Source organism: Aethina tumida, chromosome 5, assembly GCF_024364675.1.
Source record: "Aethina tumida isolate Nest 87 chromosome 5, icAetTumi1.1, whole genome shotgun sequence".
Lineage (NCBI taxonomy): Eukaryota > Metazoa > Arthropoda > Insecta > Coleoptera > Nitidulidae > Aethina > Aethina tumida.
Genome location: NC_065439.1, coordinates 11,591,649 through 11,610,805, shown reverse-complemented (window position 1 = coordinate 11,610,805; position 19,157 = coordinate 11,591,649). Strand labels below are relative to the sequence as shown.

Genomic DNA, 19,157 nt, shown 5'->3' with positions numbered 1-19,157 from the left:
TTTACCACTTTTTTTCCAGTATCGCATTAATTAATTGACTTGCATAAGTTGCTAAACAGATTATGTGATAAAAATTAATGTTTTATTTTTCGCATGAGCTAAATTGAATTTAAAAGTTGAAGCGTATAATTGTATTAAGACTTCAATAATCGATTGCTGCAAACTCTACCGTAATTATTTTCAGTGCGGCGCAAAAAATATGAAACAAGGCGAATGATAATGATACGCACACGTTCGATTATTTATGAAACCAAATATGATACTAAATTTCCGCGTTTTCATATGTATAAATTCAACAGCCACTTTACTAGATTAAACTGTAAAAACAGAGGGGAACCACTGAATTAAACATGAACACAAAAGGTAGACATTATAAAACAATTTCGCTGATACGCATGTATAATTTATCGCAAACGCGTTTATTTCGATTAACTCCTTTTTTGTTGTTAAATGGAATTTAATGCAAACATTTAATCAAAATTATACGTTCGACGTTAATTAGAAAAAAATGATTTAGTAACAGTTTCTTATATGTTTAAATCCTTCACCTCGTCTTAAAGGCGTCCCTTTCTAACATAATTTAATTATAAAAGCGAAAGCGTTGGATGGATGTCTTCTTCCTTATTATTAAATAGTTCAAGGAATGTGAGGAATCCAGTAGGAGTTGTTACAATAAAACTCGTTCTTGTTTCCCTGGTTATATTACCAGAATTTAAAAAACTAAAAACTTTTTGTCGTATTTTTCCCTGAACAACGCTGTTTAAAAGTAATAATAAACGAATAGTAAGGTTAAAAAGAACTAAAGTGGGACGATAAGAATACCGACTCGACTCCAGGAAGGTATCGGGCTCATAATTTCAGGAAATGTTGGTACTCATAAGGTACTTCGATGCTGCAAGTTTCAGATCTTTATCTGTTACCGTTTTCGACTAAATCAAAATATACTAAAAATCAGTAAAAATTGTTATTCTCAGCACCTTGTGAATTGATTGATCTAAATACCAGATATATTTTGATGCATGATGGTAGTTTCTAGGAGAAAAAATAAGAGCTATATCTGCTCTTAAGAACCTTAAAAAAACGAGGTTCTTTTCTTAATTTTGATTTTTAACCATGTTGCGATAACGATAAAAATATGAAGCTATTTTTTTTAATTCCTCATTGAATTTTCGATGAAATTATGAACTTCGGGAATTTTTTAAAACGGCACGCCACGTTGAAAAAAATTAACTGTCGATTTTTCACTCAAAAATTGATTTTTTTATGATTTGCACTTACTGTACTAGTCAAAACAACAGAATAAAATAGGAACTCTCATATAAAAATAATTGTTTTCATATAATGAACTTTAATCATTATTATAAACTCTACTTCTGTATATAATGATTAAATTAGTATAAAATACTATTGTTTATATAATTCAACTAAGTTTTAGAGAATTTAAACTTTTCTTTAACTTTAAAGTTCTGTATTTTATCATTCCAAGAGTTAAAAAATTCCCGAACCTCATAATGAGATGAGATAGAGATCTTATTTTAACATTAATAACTAATAAAATTAAGAGCAAATTATAAAGCTAAAAAGTATGAATATAATTTACAAATTCATTACAAATATGCGAATTTAGAGGATGCTTTACTACTTTTGAAACAATTAAAACGTTTTTTATACTATTGTTGGAAAACCTGAAATTTTGTCTTATCCGTTTCTAATTTTGTCTTGCCCGTTTCTAACATAATTTAATCATAAAAGCGAGAGCGTTGAATGGATGTATTCTTCCTTATTATTAAATAGTTCAAGGAATGTGAAGAATCCAGTGGGAGTTGTTATATGTTGTGTTGCAATAAAAGTCGTTCCCGTTTCCCTGGTTATACTACCGGAATTTAAAAAACTAAAAACTTTTCGTCGTGTTTTTCCCTTAACAGCGCAGTTTAAAAGTAATAATAAAAAATATTAAGGTTAAAAAGAACTAAAATAATTTATAAATGTTTTATAATTAGATGCTTTAAAAATGTTGTTTTTGCATATTTTATTATTAAATAACTCTGTTTAAAGTTATATTGTACAGTAAACCACGAGCAATTAGATTATGTATTTTATTATTGCCTGAAATGTTGGCACTTTTTCTTATGTTTTACCATTAACAATTCTGTTTATATATAATAAAGAATAAAATTTGGAATAAATTGTGAGGCTAAAAAAAGAGAAAAAGTTTTTTACAATAATGTGGCTTAAAAATACTTTTTATTATAGAAGAAAATTTGCTGTTTATCGTATTTTAACATTAATTACTTTGGTTAAAAATAAACAATAATATTAAGATCAAATTATAAAGCTAAGAAGAATGAATATAATTTACAAGTTTATTACATGTATGTGAGTTTAGAGGGTGTTTTACTACTGTATTTTGAAACTTCTCATGTTTTACAATCAAGACTTTTTTTATACTATTGTTGGAAAACTTGAAATTTTGTCTTAGACACTGTTTAGAAGTAAAAATAAACAATAAAATTAAGGACAAATTCTAATACTAAAAAGAAGGAAAATAATTAACGAATATTTTACTATTTAAATTATGAATCTAAGAGGATTTTTTATACTGTTATAAATCTGGAAACTCTCTGTTAAGGTTTCAATTAATAAAGTTTTAAAAGTAGTAATAATCTGTTTTATAAATTTCTCAAATATTTTGATTATGATTGGAAATCTGAAATTTTTCTCATATTATACCATAACTCTTTGTTATAGTTGGAAATCTTAAAGCTTAATTAATAATCAAAGCCAAATTGTAATGCTAAAATGAATGGGAATACTTTACGAGTGTTTTACAATTATATGAGCTTGAAATGTCATTTTATTATTGTTGAAAATTTTGAAACTTTAATAAATGCTTAAAAGTAGTAATAACCTATAAAATTTATATTGTTATTAAAAATATTATATTGTGAGATTAAAAAAGGAAATCAGTATTTTATTAATTTTTAAAATATTTTGGTTATGGTTGGAAACCTAGAATTTTTTTCATATTTTACCATAACTCTTTATTATAGTTGTAAATCTGGAAGCTTAATTAATAATAAAAGTCAAATTGTAATGCTAAAATGAATGAGAATACTTTACGAGTATTTTGCAATTATGAGCTTGAAATGTCATTTTATTATTGTTGAAAATTTTGAAACACTTTTTCAATTTCCACATATGAATCTAAGAGGATTTTTATCACTGTGACAAATCTGGAAACTCTCTATCTCTCTAAATTTTGAAACACTTTTTTCAATTTCCACATATGAATCTAAGAGGATTTTTATCACTGTGACAAATCTGGAAACTCTTTACAATTAATAAATATTTAAAATAGTAATAACCTATAAAATTTAGGTCAGAATTTGAGATTAAAAAGGGTTTTATAAATTTTTAAAGTAATTTTATTATGGTTGGAAATCTATAATTTTTCTCATATTTTACCATAATTCTGTATTTAAGCAGAAATAAAAAACAACGACAAATGTATATTTTGAGTTAAAATTTTAATTACTTTGCAGAGGAACGAAGATCAAATCTCAAAGCTAAAAAGAACAAAAATAATGTATGCTTGTTTACAATTATATAAGTTTAAAATGTTTTTAATTTAAAAAAAAAAGATATATGATACATGGAACAAAGCATAAATGGAATTGAAACACAAACAGGAAAAGGATTTTCAGTAGTTTTTGCGTGTAATTTATTACGATTTCGTGTCTGTCGTTAAGTGCAAATGGGTAGTTTTATACGTGCGATCATTATTTTCGTTACGACATAGAAAACTAATATTGCTTTATTCCGTTTTATTCGTTACTGTATTTATTTAACGTTTATGTTTGTTGTTGTTATCTAAATATCTTTGAAACGTACGATTTTCTTCCAGACACATGTTATTACTTTGTTCCATAAACTTTACCGAAACGAATGACATTTTTGGCATCGAGATTAGAAAATTTTCGTCGAACGATATTTCCTGTGAGGGTGACTTTTATGAAAACTGTCACAGTATGTAAAAAGTATGCCGGATTAGGTGCTGCAACAAATTGTATGTCCGTCCATGATTTTTATGTGCGTTCTTTGTCATTTTTATGGTCAATAATATTTAACTGATTGAATTATACGATCGCTGGGGACTGATAACATCAATAACTGAAATGTATCGAAAATGTGCAAATAAAATTTATGATTTACGATGCGTCGAATGTCAAATTGATTGGATTTCGTTAATTTGTGCGGTTTAAACGAATTTAACCAACTTTGTATAAATTACTATCTTTTACGTTCATAAATTATACTGTTTACTCTAGTACGAGTCTAATGGAAATTGATTTCCAATGTAAGTCGTTAAATGAACAGCAATACACAATTGAACTGAAACGATTAATAAACCCCAACACATAATCAGTATTCAAAACATCCGTAACCAATGTGTAAACAAGTGAAGAGACTCGAGACAATCTCTTGTCTGCCATTGTATATTATACAATACCGTGTACGTGTATGTATGTGTATTTCCTTCCACCGATTCACACTGGATACGGATCGAGAAACAAAAGCGATTATCATTTCGTGCGAAACATACATATTCGTCTGGGTAAACTTACGGGACGACAGATTCAGAAGCACTCATGTGGGAACGGTGCCTAGTCTATTAATCTATGATTAATGTTGCTAATTTCCTATTTACATCACTATAATAATGCGTGCCAGCTAAATAATTTCTTTGATCCCACAAAATAATATTATACAGGGTAAATGAATTTTGTTCGAATAGAAGACAGATACTTACCTCTTAACTTATTGTTATTTTTCAGAACGTGGTTATAATATATATATATATATATATTCAACATCTGATAAAAAATCGTTGGGACCAGAATGGCTTGTGTAATGTTTTATCTTAACTTAAAATTAATTCAAGGTGTTGAAAAGACGATCTGTGTTAATGGAATTTTCACTTCAGGAGAGTGATAGTTCACTTTGTGTCCTGCACGTAACACAAATGAGACACCTGCAAATATATTATTGTAGTGGAAATGAAATTGACCTTTAATCCACTTCGTAGTTGTTCCATTTGTCTTTTGTCACCTCCCGTAATTATTCCAATTTAAATAGACATTTAAAGATTGACAAAACTAACTAAAAACTAATTAGAAAAAAAATAAATATATTTGATTGGCCGTTTCTAATTGAAGGAATATTTAATTAAGGGTGTCTTTTTGAGTTTCCTGCAATCCGGCTGGTCGACGATTAACATACAAATTAATTCTTTTGGCGGAAGCGATTCACGCTCTCTTTAATTTCAATTAAATTTGCATTTTATTTTTGGTTGAATAACATTTAAATTTCCACTAGATAAAAACCTCCCACGAGTTTTAAACTGTATGTCCACAATTATCTTCGGCGAAATCTAACGTATACTATATTTTGCACAAAGGCGCAAGTTTTACGTGTTATCGACCAGAAAGAACATATATATAAATCTATATCGGAATGATGATGTATTAGATGGTCCGATATTGTGAAAGATCAATAGCGTAATGACGGTTTAATCTACTTTCATCGCTCTTCTTTATAAGGGAAAACGATCGACGAATAAATGAACTGTTGAATATTCTATTTCGTGTAATTTATTTTTAGCTGCGATAAGGTTTTTGTTTCATTTTTTACGGCACAAATATATTATTAGAATAGAATATCGTGTTCTATTATCCTTCGAGGAAGAAATACAACCATTAGTTATTATATTCAAACAGGACAATTCACATTAAAAGTTGGTTTGTTCAAGAAAGTTACAAAATTGTGTTTACATTTCATTAAAAACGGCTTTTATTCTCAGGTCGACCTGTTTAAACACACCGAATCCAAAACGAATTAAAGAAAACAACGGAACAATTGACAATTTAACCTCGGCAAAAAAATGTAAATTAAACCGTATTGTACAATTAAATCAACCGGTGACGTTTTATACGTAAAATGAACACACACACATTTTCGAAAGCGTGGCAGATCGAAGGAAGGGAAGATTAATAACGAAATTACTCGGTGCAAATTAACCGCGTTTGGATGTTGTATTCGGTTTATCTGAAAAGCTACATCGTTATAATGATGTGTGTACGTGCACAGTTTAGAACGTGTTTACCATAATATTGGCGATGTTCTTGATCATTTCATTTCATTTACATTCAATACGACATTTTGGCTAATGGAATTCATGGTTTAATTAATTACCTAATATAATTAATTAATTTGTCTGTTCACTTTTCAAAAAAAATAGTGAATTTGTTGGTTAATATAATAAACCATTGTTGAATGAATGATTTTCAGAGTGTAATAAGTGTAATTAAAAGGAAATACTTAAGTGTACTACTTAGGCAATAAATTGCCAGGGAGTAAATTAAACATTAAATTGATTGAAACATGACGAATTCGACTTTTATTTAAAATAATGAAATTTTCAAAACATATTTTATACAAAATATAAAATATTTAAATTATTTTATATTAAACTTACTCTGTTTAATTAAAACATTTTAAATTATTGAATGGAATAAATCTAAGAGAAAATAGAAGTTTTATTCCGTCTCAAAATTGCAGGAGGATAAATTAAACAATAAATTGTTTTGACAATTTATAATACTCTGTTTTTATTGCATTATACTATAAAAAAATTTATATTATTTTTCACAAAAAGTTGGAAATGTTAAAATTAATAGTATGTGTATAAATATATTGATTATTGATCTATTACAAAAGAAATCTATTATAAAAATGGTGAATGCGCCAGTTACATTTTAATTTGGCTGGAAATAATGAAAATACTTTTGTTGATAAAGTTTAATTAATTAATAATTTAAAACATTTATATTATTTTTATATATAGTATGTTTAAATAATGCAATATATTGACTGTAATAAACGTAACAAAAGGTAAAAGTTGACAGGAATAAATTAAACATGAACATTAAAAATAGTGCGTTCATCTGTTACGATTTATTATTATTTAAAATAATGAAAATACATACGTATGTGAAACATATCCTATTAAAAATTTAAAATATTTAACATATTTTTTACCCAAAGTATTTAATTAAAACAAAAATTACTGAGTGTAATAAATTCCGAGGGAAAATAAAAAAATGTATATAAATCGAGTAAAAAATTGTCAGGTAAAATAAAAAAAAAACTTAACTAAAAATTCTATTAAATATTAAAAATATTTGTGTTACTTTTTGTAATAGGTGTGTTGAATTGGCTTATTGATTCAAATAACTAAAGGAATTTATATTATTTATTTATAAAAATTGTCCAGGGGATATTAAATATTAATGTATAGAACACTGTTCTTAATAAGATCATTAAAACATATAATAAAAATTAGAAATATTGATGTTATTTTTTCATTGTTTAATTGAAACACAGTAAATTATTGGCTGTAATAATATAAAGGAAATGAGAAAAAGACGTTGAATAAAGAAAAAAAAATCATGGTAATCTACCGGTTACGGTTGAAATTGCCGTGAAGTAAATTAAACATTAAACTACGTAAATAGAAAATATTAGTTTGTCCCGTGAGACAGGCAGATTGAAAAATTGTAAAGTCGTCTGTTACAGTTAATATGTTTGAAATATTACTGTAAATAGTTTTTACTTACAACATACATATTATAAAATATGGCAAACATATTCTTAAAAATGATTTTAAAAATATATTTAGTTAAATATCTTTAAAAAAAAACATAAATTATTGATTGAAATAAATCCGATTAAGGGAAAATAAGAGGGTGTAGTATTCGAACAAATATGATGTCAATTCATTGTATTTGTCTGTTACTGTTTAAAATGGTTAAAAAATTATTTGAAACTTGAAAATTGATAGGGAGTAAATTAAATATTAAACAAAAAAGTCATTTGTGAAAATATTGTTAAAAATTATTAAAAATATATTTAATTAAATACGTAAAAAAATTAAGATATTTTTTAAAAAAACATAAATTATTGATTGTAATAAATCTGACTGAGGGAAAATAGGGAGGTATATTATTCGAACAAACAAATTGACAGGGGGTAATCAATGTATTTGTTACTGTTTAAAATGGTTAACAAATTATTTGAAACTTACTCCATAAAATGGCAATAAAAATTGACAGGAAGTAAATTAAATATTAAACGAAAAAAGTCTGTGAAAATATTGTTAAAAATGATTTACGAATATATTTAATTAAATACATAAAGAATTTAAGATATTTAAAAAAAAACAAATTATTAAATGTAATAAATCTAAGGGAAAATAGGAAGGTGTAGTATTCGAAGAAACAAATTCTCAGGAGGTAATCATTGAATTTGTCTGTTACTGTTTAAAATGGTTAAAAAATTATTAATAACTTACTCCAAAAAATGTTACTACATTTGAGATATTTTTTAAAAAGATATCTTTAATTAAAACATTATAAATGATTTTCCATGTATAATTAAAATGGAAAAATAAATTATTTAGCCAAAAAAAAGGAAGTATTTAAAAAAAACATATTGATTGTAATAAATCTGACTAAGGGAAAATAGGAAGGTGTATTATTTGAATAAACAAATTGACAAACGGTAATCAATATATTTGTTTGTTACTATTTAAAATGGTAAAAAAATTATTTGAAATTTACTCTATAAAATGAAGAATATATTTAATTAAATATGTAAAAAATTTAAGATTTTAAAAAATAAATGAATAAATTATTGATTGCAATATATCTGACTAAGGGAAAATGAGAAGGTGTATTATTCGAACAAACATTTGAGATATTTTTTAAAAAGATATATTTAATTAAAACATTATAAACGATTGACCATGTATGAGAAAAATAGGAAGGTAAATTATTAAGAAAAAAAAGTCAGGAAATAATTCAACTTTGTAAAATGGTAAAAATATTATTACAAGTTGTTTTTGAAACAAATTCTATTGAGAATTAAAAAAAAATAAGATATTTTTTACAGTGTGTTTAATTAAAACGTTATAAATTATTGACTAATAAATCTGACTGGGGGAACTTAACAGGTGTATTACTCAAGCAAAAAAATGACCAGAGGATAAACTAAACAACGAATTGGAAATTGAGGATACTGTGATTTATTATTTTAGTAAAAATATTTCAAAAAGTCAAAAAGTGTATTTAAATGAAAGAGTAAAATTTTTGTCCAGTACAATAAAAATAACTAAAAAAAAATTGCGGCAAGATAAATTAAACATTAAACCACGTAAACAGAAAAAGTTTGTCGTATAGATAATTAAGCGTATTGAAAAGATGATCTATTTTCGACATTTCGCAAAGCATAAAAGCGGTTAAAACCATTTAATTAACAACCTCCATTCAGTACGAACATAACGATTACAATTCCGTAAATTAGCCTTAGAGCGAGCAAATTCACTGTTGTCGAGATTATGAAACGTCGTTCCGAAATATTATTAATATCCGGACGCGAACTAAAATATATACTACAAACCCGGTTGACTTTTGTTCGGGTCCAAATTGGGTTGGTGCGATTTAAATGCGCGGTGGCAAAAACGTGCAAACTTTGCAATTAATCTACTACTTTAATTAACTGAGTAATTAGTAAAGCCTACCTTTTAGACGAACAGTGGAACTGTTTTGCGATTTTGCTAATGTATCTTGGTGCGTTAATTAAGGTTTAATTAACGCGAACAAAATAGCATTTGATTCGACCAAAACCACAAAATTACTGTCAACTTGGCACAATCGTGGACTGACAATGTGGAATCCATTTAGGAGGTGAAAAAAGACCGGAGTAGACGTAGTGAGAACAGGTGGTTTTGTTGCTGTACTATTCATTGACTTCACGTTATCAAACTGGGGCCGATAAAAACCCAATGATTCGGAATTTAATGTCCGACCAAAGGTTTCGCCCAACGCTCCCAGATCCAATATAATCAATTGCACTCGTGTCTGTGTTTTTATCATCCCTTAAATCTAAACTTAATTAAAAAATAAACAACACGCCACGTCGTTGTTGCCAATGAATGCGATTCGAATCGATAATAGTTAGTTGATCATATTTTTCTACTGACAATGAAAGAACGAACAACGGACGCAATAAAACGCCGGAGACAATCGACAAGCCACCGTTGAAAGGAAAATAGTAAAAGACAACCGGAGTTAACGAAGCCGATGAATTTCATATGGGTATTATTCGCGGCCAATTATTCCTCCGTTTCCGGGATCGGGAAGCGCTGATTCTCTTTCGACGGGCCGCAACAAAAGACTTTGAGTTTGGACGCGCTTATTATGTGAAAAGTCCCGCGGTGTTGGAAAAAAGCCAGGTTGCTTTTTCCACTTTTGCGTCGGGGATGGAGCACAACAATGCCGCAAGTGCGGCCCTCGACACTGGATTCTCGAGATGTATCTCGAGAGTGGGATGTGCTGTCGTCCAATGCGATTGTCGATGGTTTCTTTTGAATTCGGTGCGGGATGGTTGTTTGGTCGTCCCTCGGTCGGTTTCAGGTGTTTCCAGGAATAATTTCGGGGGGTGTTGGCTCGCTGTTGGCGTTGATGGGATTCAAAGTGAATGTTTTCTCGTTTACCCGATGGTATCTCTTGATTTTTGTGTTAGGCATCCAAAAATCGACGACGGTCTTAAGTTGTGCGAAGATTAAAGGGCTTATTTTATGTTAAGTTCCCGTGCAATCTTAGGATTAAGTTCGAAATTACACTTCGGATTTAGTAACAGATTGGAACTAGAAACTTTCAAAAATTTGTTCAACTAACGAACTCTTTTTAAGTTAGTTTTACCGAAAATTTACAGCAAAAATTTGTAGTTTGTTCAATAATAAAACATATATTAAGTGTATCAAAAGATAAATTACCAAAGTTAATGGATACAGTTCAAGTACCCCAAGTTTATATTTGCTAAGTGTGCATTAATCGAAAGTTTTGTAAACTTTCTACCAACCGATCGAACTAATTATAAACTTCATTACTAACTTTTCAAATCAAAAAAGTACTATTTTACAACAAAAAATCTTAAAATCAATTTAATGTTAATGACTTTTTAATTGCAGTTCTGATAAATGATACAGGCAATTAATTTGTATTATTAATTACTACCTGAATAATTTGAACTTTGTAGTTTTATCATGATCATAAATTTCATTATTCACTTTCCTATAAAAAGACCTTATTATTGTTATTATAGATTATATATTTGTTCTATTACGTTAAAATTTTGTGGGATTATTAAAAAACTTAAATTACTAAAATTATTTACATTTATTGTTTTAACAAATAATATACCAGTCAGTATACACGAGGATATATAAAAAAAATCTTAGTGTCATGATACACCTATTCTCTCTCTTTTCCCTTGTTTTGGATTAAAGTTTTTTGGTTACAATTCTGTAATTTTGTTGTTGACTGTGTTAGTGCGTTACAGGTAAGATATTTTAACGTTCAAGAATTTAATCTGTTTCATTCATAAATTACTACATTGGTTGTCTTAATAGAAGTAGCTGGTTTTTGTTATGTTCAGTATTTCAATAAATAATTTATTGTAGACTATATTTTGTTACGTATGGTGTATATAATACACGCCAATTATGTGTTGTTGCTGAATTGGTTACGGGGTCCTGGGGAAACTATTTTTGATGTTTCGTTAAAAAATGTCAGTTAAAATACTGGTATGGTGCGAGTCTGGTCAAATAAAATGAAGGAAATTGATTATCTATAGATAATTTACAAGTTACCTGTCTGATAATCATCAATCTTCACTATTATCGGAAGTACTAGTTAGGCGAAAAAGTTGAAAAATGTCATTCCTCTCAGGAGAACAACTTATCTTACTTATATTATTTTATATAAAAAAACAAAATAACTATAATATTTTGAGATTTTCCATCAAGTTTTTGTGGAATTAGTTGGAATTGGGACCATTTGTACTCTACTTAGTATCATTTATTAGTTTTGTTAAAAAATATCGTTTAAAACACCAGCTGAGGTGCGAGTCTTGTCAAAGAAAATGAAGGAGTTTAATCATCTATAGATAATTTACAAGTTATCTGTTGGGTAATCAAAAATATTTTGAGATTTTTCTATCATGTTTTTGTGGAATTAGTTAGAATTGGAACTATTTGTACTCTACTTAGTATCATTTATTAACTTATATTCTAGTTTTTATATATTCGATACAGTTTTCTATTGTCAAGGATTTCTTCCTGTGTTATCTATAGTTACATGAGATCATTAGACTCTGTACTGCAGTATTAATCACAAATTTGCTGTCAAGAGAGACTTCACATTTGCTTTTATTTCATACTAATTTATTTATGCTGTGAAATTTATATTTAGATTTGTCTCAACAGTTTGTCATTGATTTTCAATTCTACTGTTGTTACTAGGTTTAATTTTAATATAATACTAGGTGGTTCATAACGCAAGACACTTATAGAAATATTTCTTATACAGGGTGATTCACCTAATTTATTCATTAGAGTTTTATGAAGAATAGAAAAAGGTATTGATTTGATATTTTTATAGCAATATTAACTTGTCTGAAACTACTTTATTTCGTCGTTTATACCTAAGCCTAATAGTTTCTGAATCAATAATTTCCAATATTTTTACAGATTAGTGTACTAAAATGCTATTAATTTTGATGGTGGAAAGTTCGTTTTTCGAATACCCACACATCAATCAATGACCATCCTTTAAAGAGCCATTTTTAGTACACCAAATTTTTATACAATTAAAATGTTAAACTTGTTAAAATGAGTGATATATTTATATTTTTTTGTATACCTTATAATTTTTCGAATATAGTTTCAAATTCTTAAATAATTAATTTCTGAAATATTTACACCAAGAATGGGTGTTCAATTTAACTTTATTAGAAGTTAGTTTTTACATTTTTACAGACTAATGTACTAAAATGTTATTAATTTGGTCATCCTATAAAGAGCCATATTTAGTATTCCAAAATTTTACATAAGGTGCTCGTTATTTACGTTTAATTTTGTGCACATTAAAATGTTAAACTTGTTAAAATGAGTGTTATATTTACATTTTTTATATACTATATAATTTTTTTGAATATAGGTTCAAATTCTTAAAATATTAATTTTATGTATTAGTTGTTTATTTACTTTCCAGTTAGTTTTCTATAATTATAACTTCTGAAATATTTACACCAAGAGGGGATGTTCAAATTTAATATTAAACTTGTTCATTAGAAGTTTATTGAGAACGGAAAAAGGTATTGTTTTGAAATTTTTATAGCTATATTAACTTGTGCTGAACTACTTTATTTATTTTAAATAAAATATCATTTCTAGTTTCGTTGTTTATACTAAACCCAATAGTTTTTGAATCAATAATTTCTAACATTTTTACAGATTAATGTACTAAAACGCTATTAATTTTGATGGTGGAAATCTCATTTTTGAATTACATATCAATTAGTGACCATCTCGAGTCGACGTCGGGGAGAAACACGTCAACCTCAGTTTGATGTTGAACAACATGTACACCGAACAATGGACGTTATGGTATGGGGTGCTACTGCTTATGGAAGTAGGACACCTTTAGTCTTTATTAGATACAACATGGCGGTGCAATGTTATCTTCAAGAAGTAGTAGAGTCAAATGTTCTTCCTTAATCTTAATCGGCCCAGGGATCCAATATTTCAGTACTATAATGCTCTGTCCGATGTTACTAGGATTAGTTTAAAATTTTTTGAAGAGACCTATATTAATCTAATGTCAGATCGCCAAACCTTTCACCCATAAAACATGTTTGGGATATGATGAGTGAAAGCTAAGAAATTTACCTCAGGAGGACTTTGGAGGTTCTAAGACATGAAGTACTAGTACCTTGGCATACCATACCTCAAGAGGAAATGGCTTACCTCATTGAATCAATGCCAAGACCTGTTGGGGAGAGTTTAAATAATCTAAAGAGACATTATTAACTAAATTATTAAAAAGAATCTAAAATATTTGATATTTTGTTTTGAAATTCCAAAACACTATTAACTTTGAATACCTCTTTCTTGGTGTTGTAATTTCTTGGTCACTGATTATACAAATTTAATATTAGTAATATATAAAATTTATAATATTTTAAATCAAAAAAGTTCCTTTTATATTACAACATAATTACTGTAATTATGATTTTTTTTGTGAATACTATTGGCCAGCAAAATTTGGTCCTATTTAACAATAAACCGAAAAACCTGCGAAAATTGATTAAAAACCAATTTCCATCCTATTCAATATCCCTTAACGACTTCCAAGATATAATACACCTCGTTAGAAAAGTGGCAAACTCGAAAGTTCCATAAAACAGCGTGGAACTTTGAACTTTTCCCGCACTTTTTTTCCCGTGCTCCGCATTATGACCGAAGTTTATTTTTTCATTACAATTAAGTAAAGTGGCCGCAGTCCCGTAATTATGTTTCGTCGCGTCCAACTTTTCAATTCGGTCTGCTGACCCGTTTAAGGGGGCCCAGTTTCCGATGCGGCAATTTCCCCCGAGCAAATAAGGTATCAAGCTCCCCTGCCCCCACCGTATAAAAATAAACGAGAACCAAGTCATATCCCTTCAAGGCGTGAAAACCAATACGAACTTTCCGATCAGGATGTTGCTCGACTTTTATAAACTCCGAAACTGTTTATTTTTCAACTCTACTCATTTAACGTGCCCGGATTTTTATGGTGGTTGATCTGTGTTTGTTACACGACTAAATTCAGTTATTTTCGAATATGTAAAATGGGAAATGATTGAGTTTGGGCCTTTCGTTCAATATATGATTTACTGTTGGGGAATGGCGAAAAAGTTTTTAATTTGGTTCAATACGTTTGAAATGTTTTCCATGTTACCCGATACATTTTATTCAAACAACCAAATTTTGTGATGCATTAAAATTCGACAATACATTTATTATGCACGTCAAATACGTTGTGTAAAAATGAATACTAAAAATCATCATACCTGTACAGCATCCGTTCTTGGCGGTCGGCCTCGACGTAGATCCTGTAGTACATGAAGATCATGACCATTCCCGGCACCCAGAAACTGACACTGGACGATATGACCGAATAAGTCCTGTTCACGGTGAACTGACACAGTTGCGGGTTCCTCCTGCGGAACTCGAGATGATCGCTAGTGGTGTACCACCCCATGAAGATCGGTAGGAACGACAGCAGTGCCGGGCTGCACCAAACCACAGCCAACATCATCACCAGTCGGTGGTTGGTCATTATTAGCGGGTAGTCCAAGGGCTGAACGATTGCATAGTACCTGGTGTAAGTTTTGCTTAACTGTATTTAAGTATCCAATTAAAGTGTTTTGCAAACAGAAAGAAAATTTTTAACGAACGAAACGAGCAACTGAAAGATGTTTTTGTTTACTCTAAAAGCATTTCCATAAATAACTGTATGACGCATTCGTCTAATTTAGCTATGAATCAGGAGACTTTTATTAAAAAAAATTGGAAGCTTTTAACGTTAATTCGGCAAATGCATAAAGGTTTTCATGTTAAAACGAGAGCAAACAATCATGAATAATGAAGAGGTTTAATTTGTTAATTAACTTCAAAGCGTTGTATACATCAATTTCTATAGAGTTTTACCCATTTTTTAAGTATCTCTGATTTTTCGTCATTTAATATATTATTTTTTGTAATTTATGTGATTATATATATATAGAACTGTAATGAAAGTTGAAATAAAACTTGACGAGTGGCACAAGATAAAGGGGTCAAAAAAAGCACGTCGTCTTAATTAATTAAACAATTTAGAGGGTTGGAAAATTGTCGTCGACATTTTCCGGGGAGATGTGGGAGATGTAAATAGTGCAACGTTAAAAGCGGAGCCTTGGCCCTTTCAAACATCACGACTCGGTCATTAATATCACTTATCTCCCCGCCGGATGACAAAACCAACCAACCACCCCCCGAACTTTCTGCCACCTGTCAACAATCCTCGTTCCCAGACGTTAGGAATTCCGTTGCGTTTCAGCAAATAAAAAATACCCTCCCGTTCACAACCGTACCTGTCAACGCTGATACAACAGAGATGGAGGATGGAAGCGGTGGAGAAGTAGACGTCCAGACTGTTCCAAACGTCGCACATGAAGTAGCCGAAGATCCAAATGCCACCGGTTAATTCGACGCTGAAATTGAAGCACATCGCCCAAATGGCGACCAACATGTCGGCCAGCGCCAAACTGACGACGAAATAGTTGGTGATCACTCTCAGTTTTCTGTGACGCATAACCGATACGATCACCAGCAGATTACCGAACAACGCGGCCACAATTATCAATGCCATCACCGTCGATTTGAGCACAATCAGAAAACATAGCGTCCACGCGAAAGGTGGCCACGTTTTGTCCAAAGAGATTGAGTAGATCGAAGTGTTGTTGGCAATGTGGTCGAAATCTGTTTCATTGGTCGACGGTTCCGTCACCACTTCACTAAACGTCGGAAAATCATTCATTGTGGTTTCTCTAATTGGTATTCTTCATGGCTGATACTGTATGATCTGAAATTAATTAAAACAAATCAAATTCACTTTCAAAAGATTAAATTTGGTTGTATGTGCTTATTTAGTTATAATTAACGCCGATTTAACATATAAATAAGCAAAAATTGTTCAAATAAACAAGTTGAACAACTCACAATGGCTTTTATTGGAACATTTGTAAAAGAAATCGTTGCATCAGTGGCAGCAGAAGTTTTGAGCACCTCGGCGATGCCAAGCAGAAACCGGTCCAGAAATGCTCTAAAAAGGAAGAGAAAGAAGTCTAAGAAAAGTAATATATGGTATGTGAAGTCAATATCCAATGACAACGTACCGAAAATTACCATAGCTAAAGTAACTGGCCCCCCAGTCATCCACGTAGTAGAAATTATAGGTGAGAGGAATGGGATCCCAATATTGCGAATCTCACGTAAAAAAGACATCAAAACTGAAACGTGTCTTCCTCCAAAAGTTCCTAAAATACGGATTATTCGCAATGCTAACAACCAGTATTCTGTCGTGACAGTAGATCCGGTAGAGGAAGAAGAGGAAAAGCCATTATTGGAAGTGAAGACAGCAAAACCAGCGAAGGTTGAATTGTCTAAGATTCCTGAGGAGTCTGAATTGTCATTCCTAAATGGATTAGGTGACTGCACCTTTGATTCGCAATTCTGGGACCCAATAATACATGAGTCGAAGTCGCATATTGCATCAGAAATTAATTTTAGAGATATTACTTCACCTACTAATTCGAGGAAATCCGGGACAGATTTATTCGAAATATTGTCTTCTACTATTAAAGAAGGCGAAGATTTACCCTTTCAGATTAAGTATTCTATATCTCCGATTAAGGATACAGTATCTCCAATAAAGGATACAGTGTCTCCGATTAAGGATGCCGCATCTTCGACTACGAATATAGTATCTCCGACTAAGGATACCACTTCTCCGACTAAGGATACTAGTTCATCGTCTTCGTATACAAGTTCATCGACTTCGTATACATGTTCATCGATTTCGGATACAAGTTCTTCGACTTCTGATACAAATTCATCGACTTCGTACACAAATTCATCGACTTTCGATATAAGATCATCGATTTCGGACACTAATCAACCCTAAGGAGTTTGATTTCATTAAATAAATCAATTCGTGTATTAACATGAGTATAAATATGTAAATATGTATGTAAAATTTTTGATAAATATTGAAAAATAAATTATTTTTATTATAAAGTGTTTATTATTAAAGTAAAACATCGCCCAGAAATATAGTGACCCCGCGAAAACACAGTGGTGGAGCCGTATATTTTTTCTTACCTTAATCGGAGATACAATATTTCAGCAATATAATGCTCTGCCTCATGTTGCCAGGGTTAGTTCAAACTTTTTTGAAGATATCCATGTGAATCTGATGTAATGGCTAGCCAAATCCCTCAATATTTCACTCATAGAACATTTTGGGATATGATGAGTAGAAAGCTAGAAAATTTACCCAGTCCCCACGGACTTTGGAGGTTCCAAGACATAAAGTACAGGTAATGTGGAATACTATACCTCAATAGGAAATAGATCATCTCATTGAATCAATGCTAGGACATGTCGGGGAGTGTTTAAATATCCTCAAGAGACAAACACATTTTTAACTAAATTATTAAAAAAAAAAAAAACTAAAATCTTTGATATTTTGTTTTGAAATTTTAATCGTTTACTCGTTGCTTTCACTTTCTATGTTTTATCAAAACAATATTAAATTTGAATTCCCCCTTCTTGGTGTTGCAATTTCTTTGTCACTGATTATACGAATTTAGTATTAGTAAAATATAAAATTTATAATATAAAAAATTTAAATCAAAAAAGATCCCTTTATTTTACAACATAATGCAATAATTACTGTAATTATAGTTCTGATTTTGAACACTATTGGCAAGCAAAATTTGGTCCTATTTAAAATTAAACCGAAACCTGCGAAAATTGATTAAAAACCAATTTCCATCCGATTCAACATCCCTTAACGACTTCCAAGATATAATACTAGTTCATCGTTTTCGGATACAAGTTTATCGACTTCGGATACAAAATCATCGACTTCTGATACAAATTCATCAACTTCGGACACAAATTCATCGACTTCCGATACAAGTTCATCGATTTCGGATATTAATCAACCCTAAGGAGTTTCATATCATTAAGTAAATTAATTCGTGTATTAACATGAGCATAAATATGTAAATATGTATGTAAAATATTTGATAAATATTGAAAAATAAATGATTTTTACTGTAAGGTGTTTATTATTAATGTAAAACATCGCCCAGAAACATAGTGACCCCGCGAAAACACAGTTAAAAATTAATTGGGCTTTTTTTAATTACGCAGACAGCGCGGCGTCCTTGAGTCCCTTATTAAAAACCTCATTATTTTTTGTAATTTCGTGGAGTTCTTATTCTTGGCAGGCTTGAAGGATTGCGTTTGTTGGAATTATGTTTTGGATAAATTCGGAAAATGTTCGATTAAAATTACTGCTTTTACATGAATCGTTAGTGAATCATCAATCGATCAACATTTGTGGAATATAAACGTATTTAAACATTCAAATATCTATTTTCATTAT

General features: G+C 29.9%; 1 protein-coding gene across 1 annotated transcript in view; it reads right to left on the bottom strand.

Annotated features, from left to right (window-relative positions):
* LOC109593931 (octopamine receptor beta-1R-like) overlaps positions 1-19,157 on the bottom strand; it is a 49,508-nt gene that overhangs the window by 26,827 nt on the left and 3,524 nt on the right. Inside the window, exons 2-3 of the mRNA XM_020009064.2 lie at positions 16,075-16,565; positions 15,013-15,321 (exon numbers count right to left, since the gene is read on the bottom strand). Coding sequence (XP_019864623.2) covers positions 15,013-15,321; positions 16,075-16,520 — 755 coding nt within the window. The 5' untranslated portion in view covers positions 16,521-16,565. The remainder of the gene's footprint in view (positions 1-15,012; positions 15,322-16,074; positions 16,566-19,157) is intronic.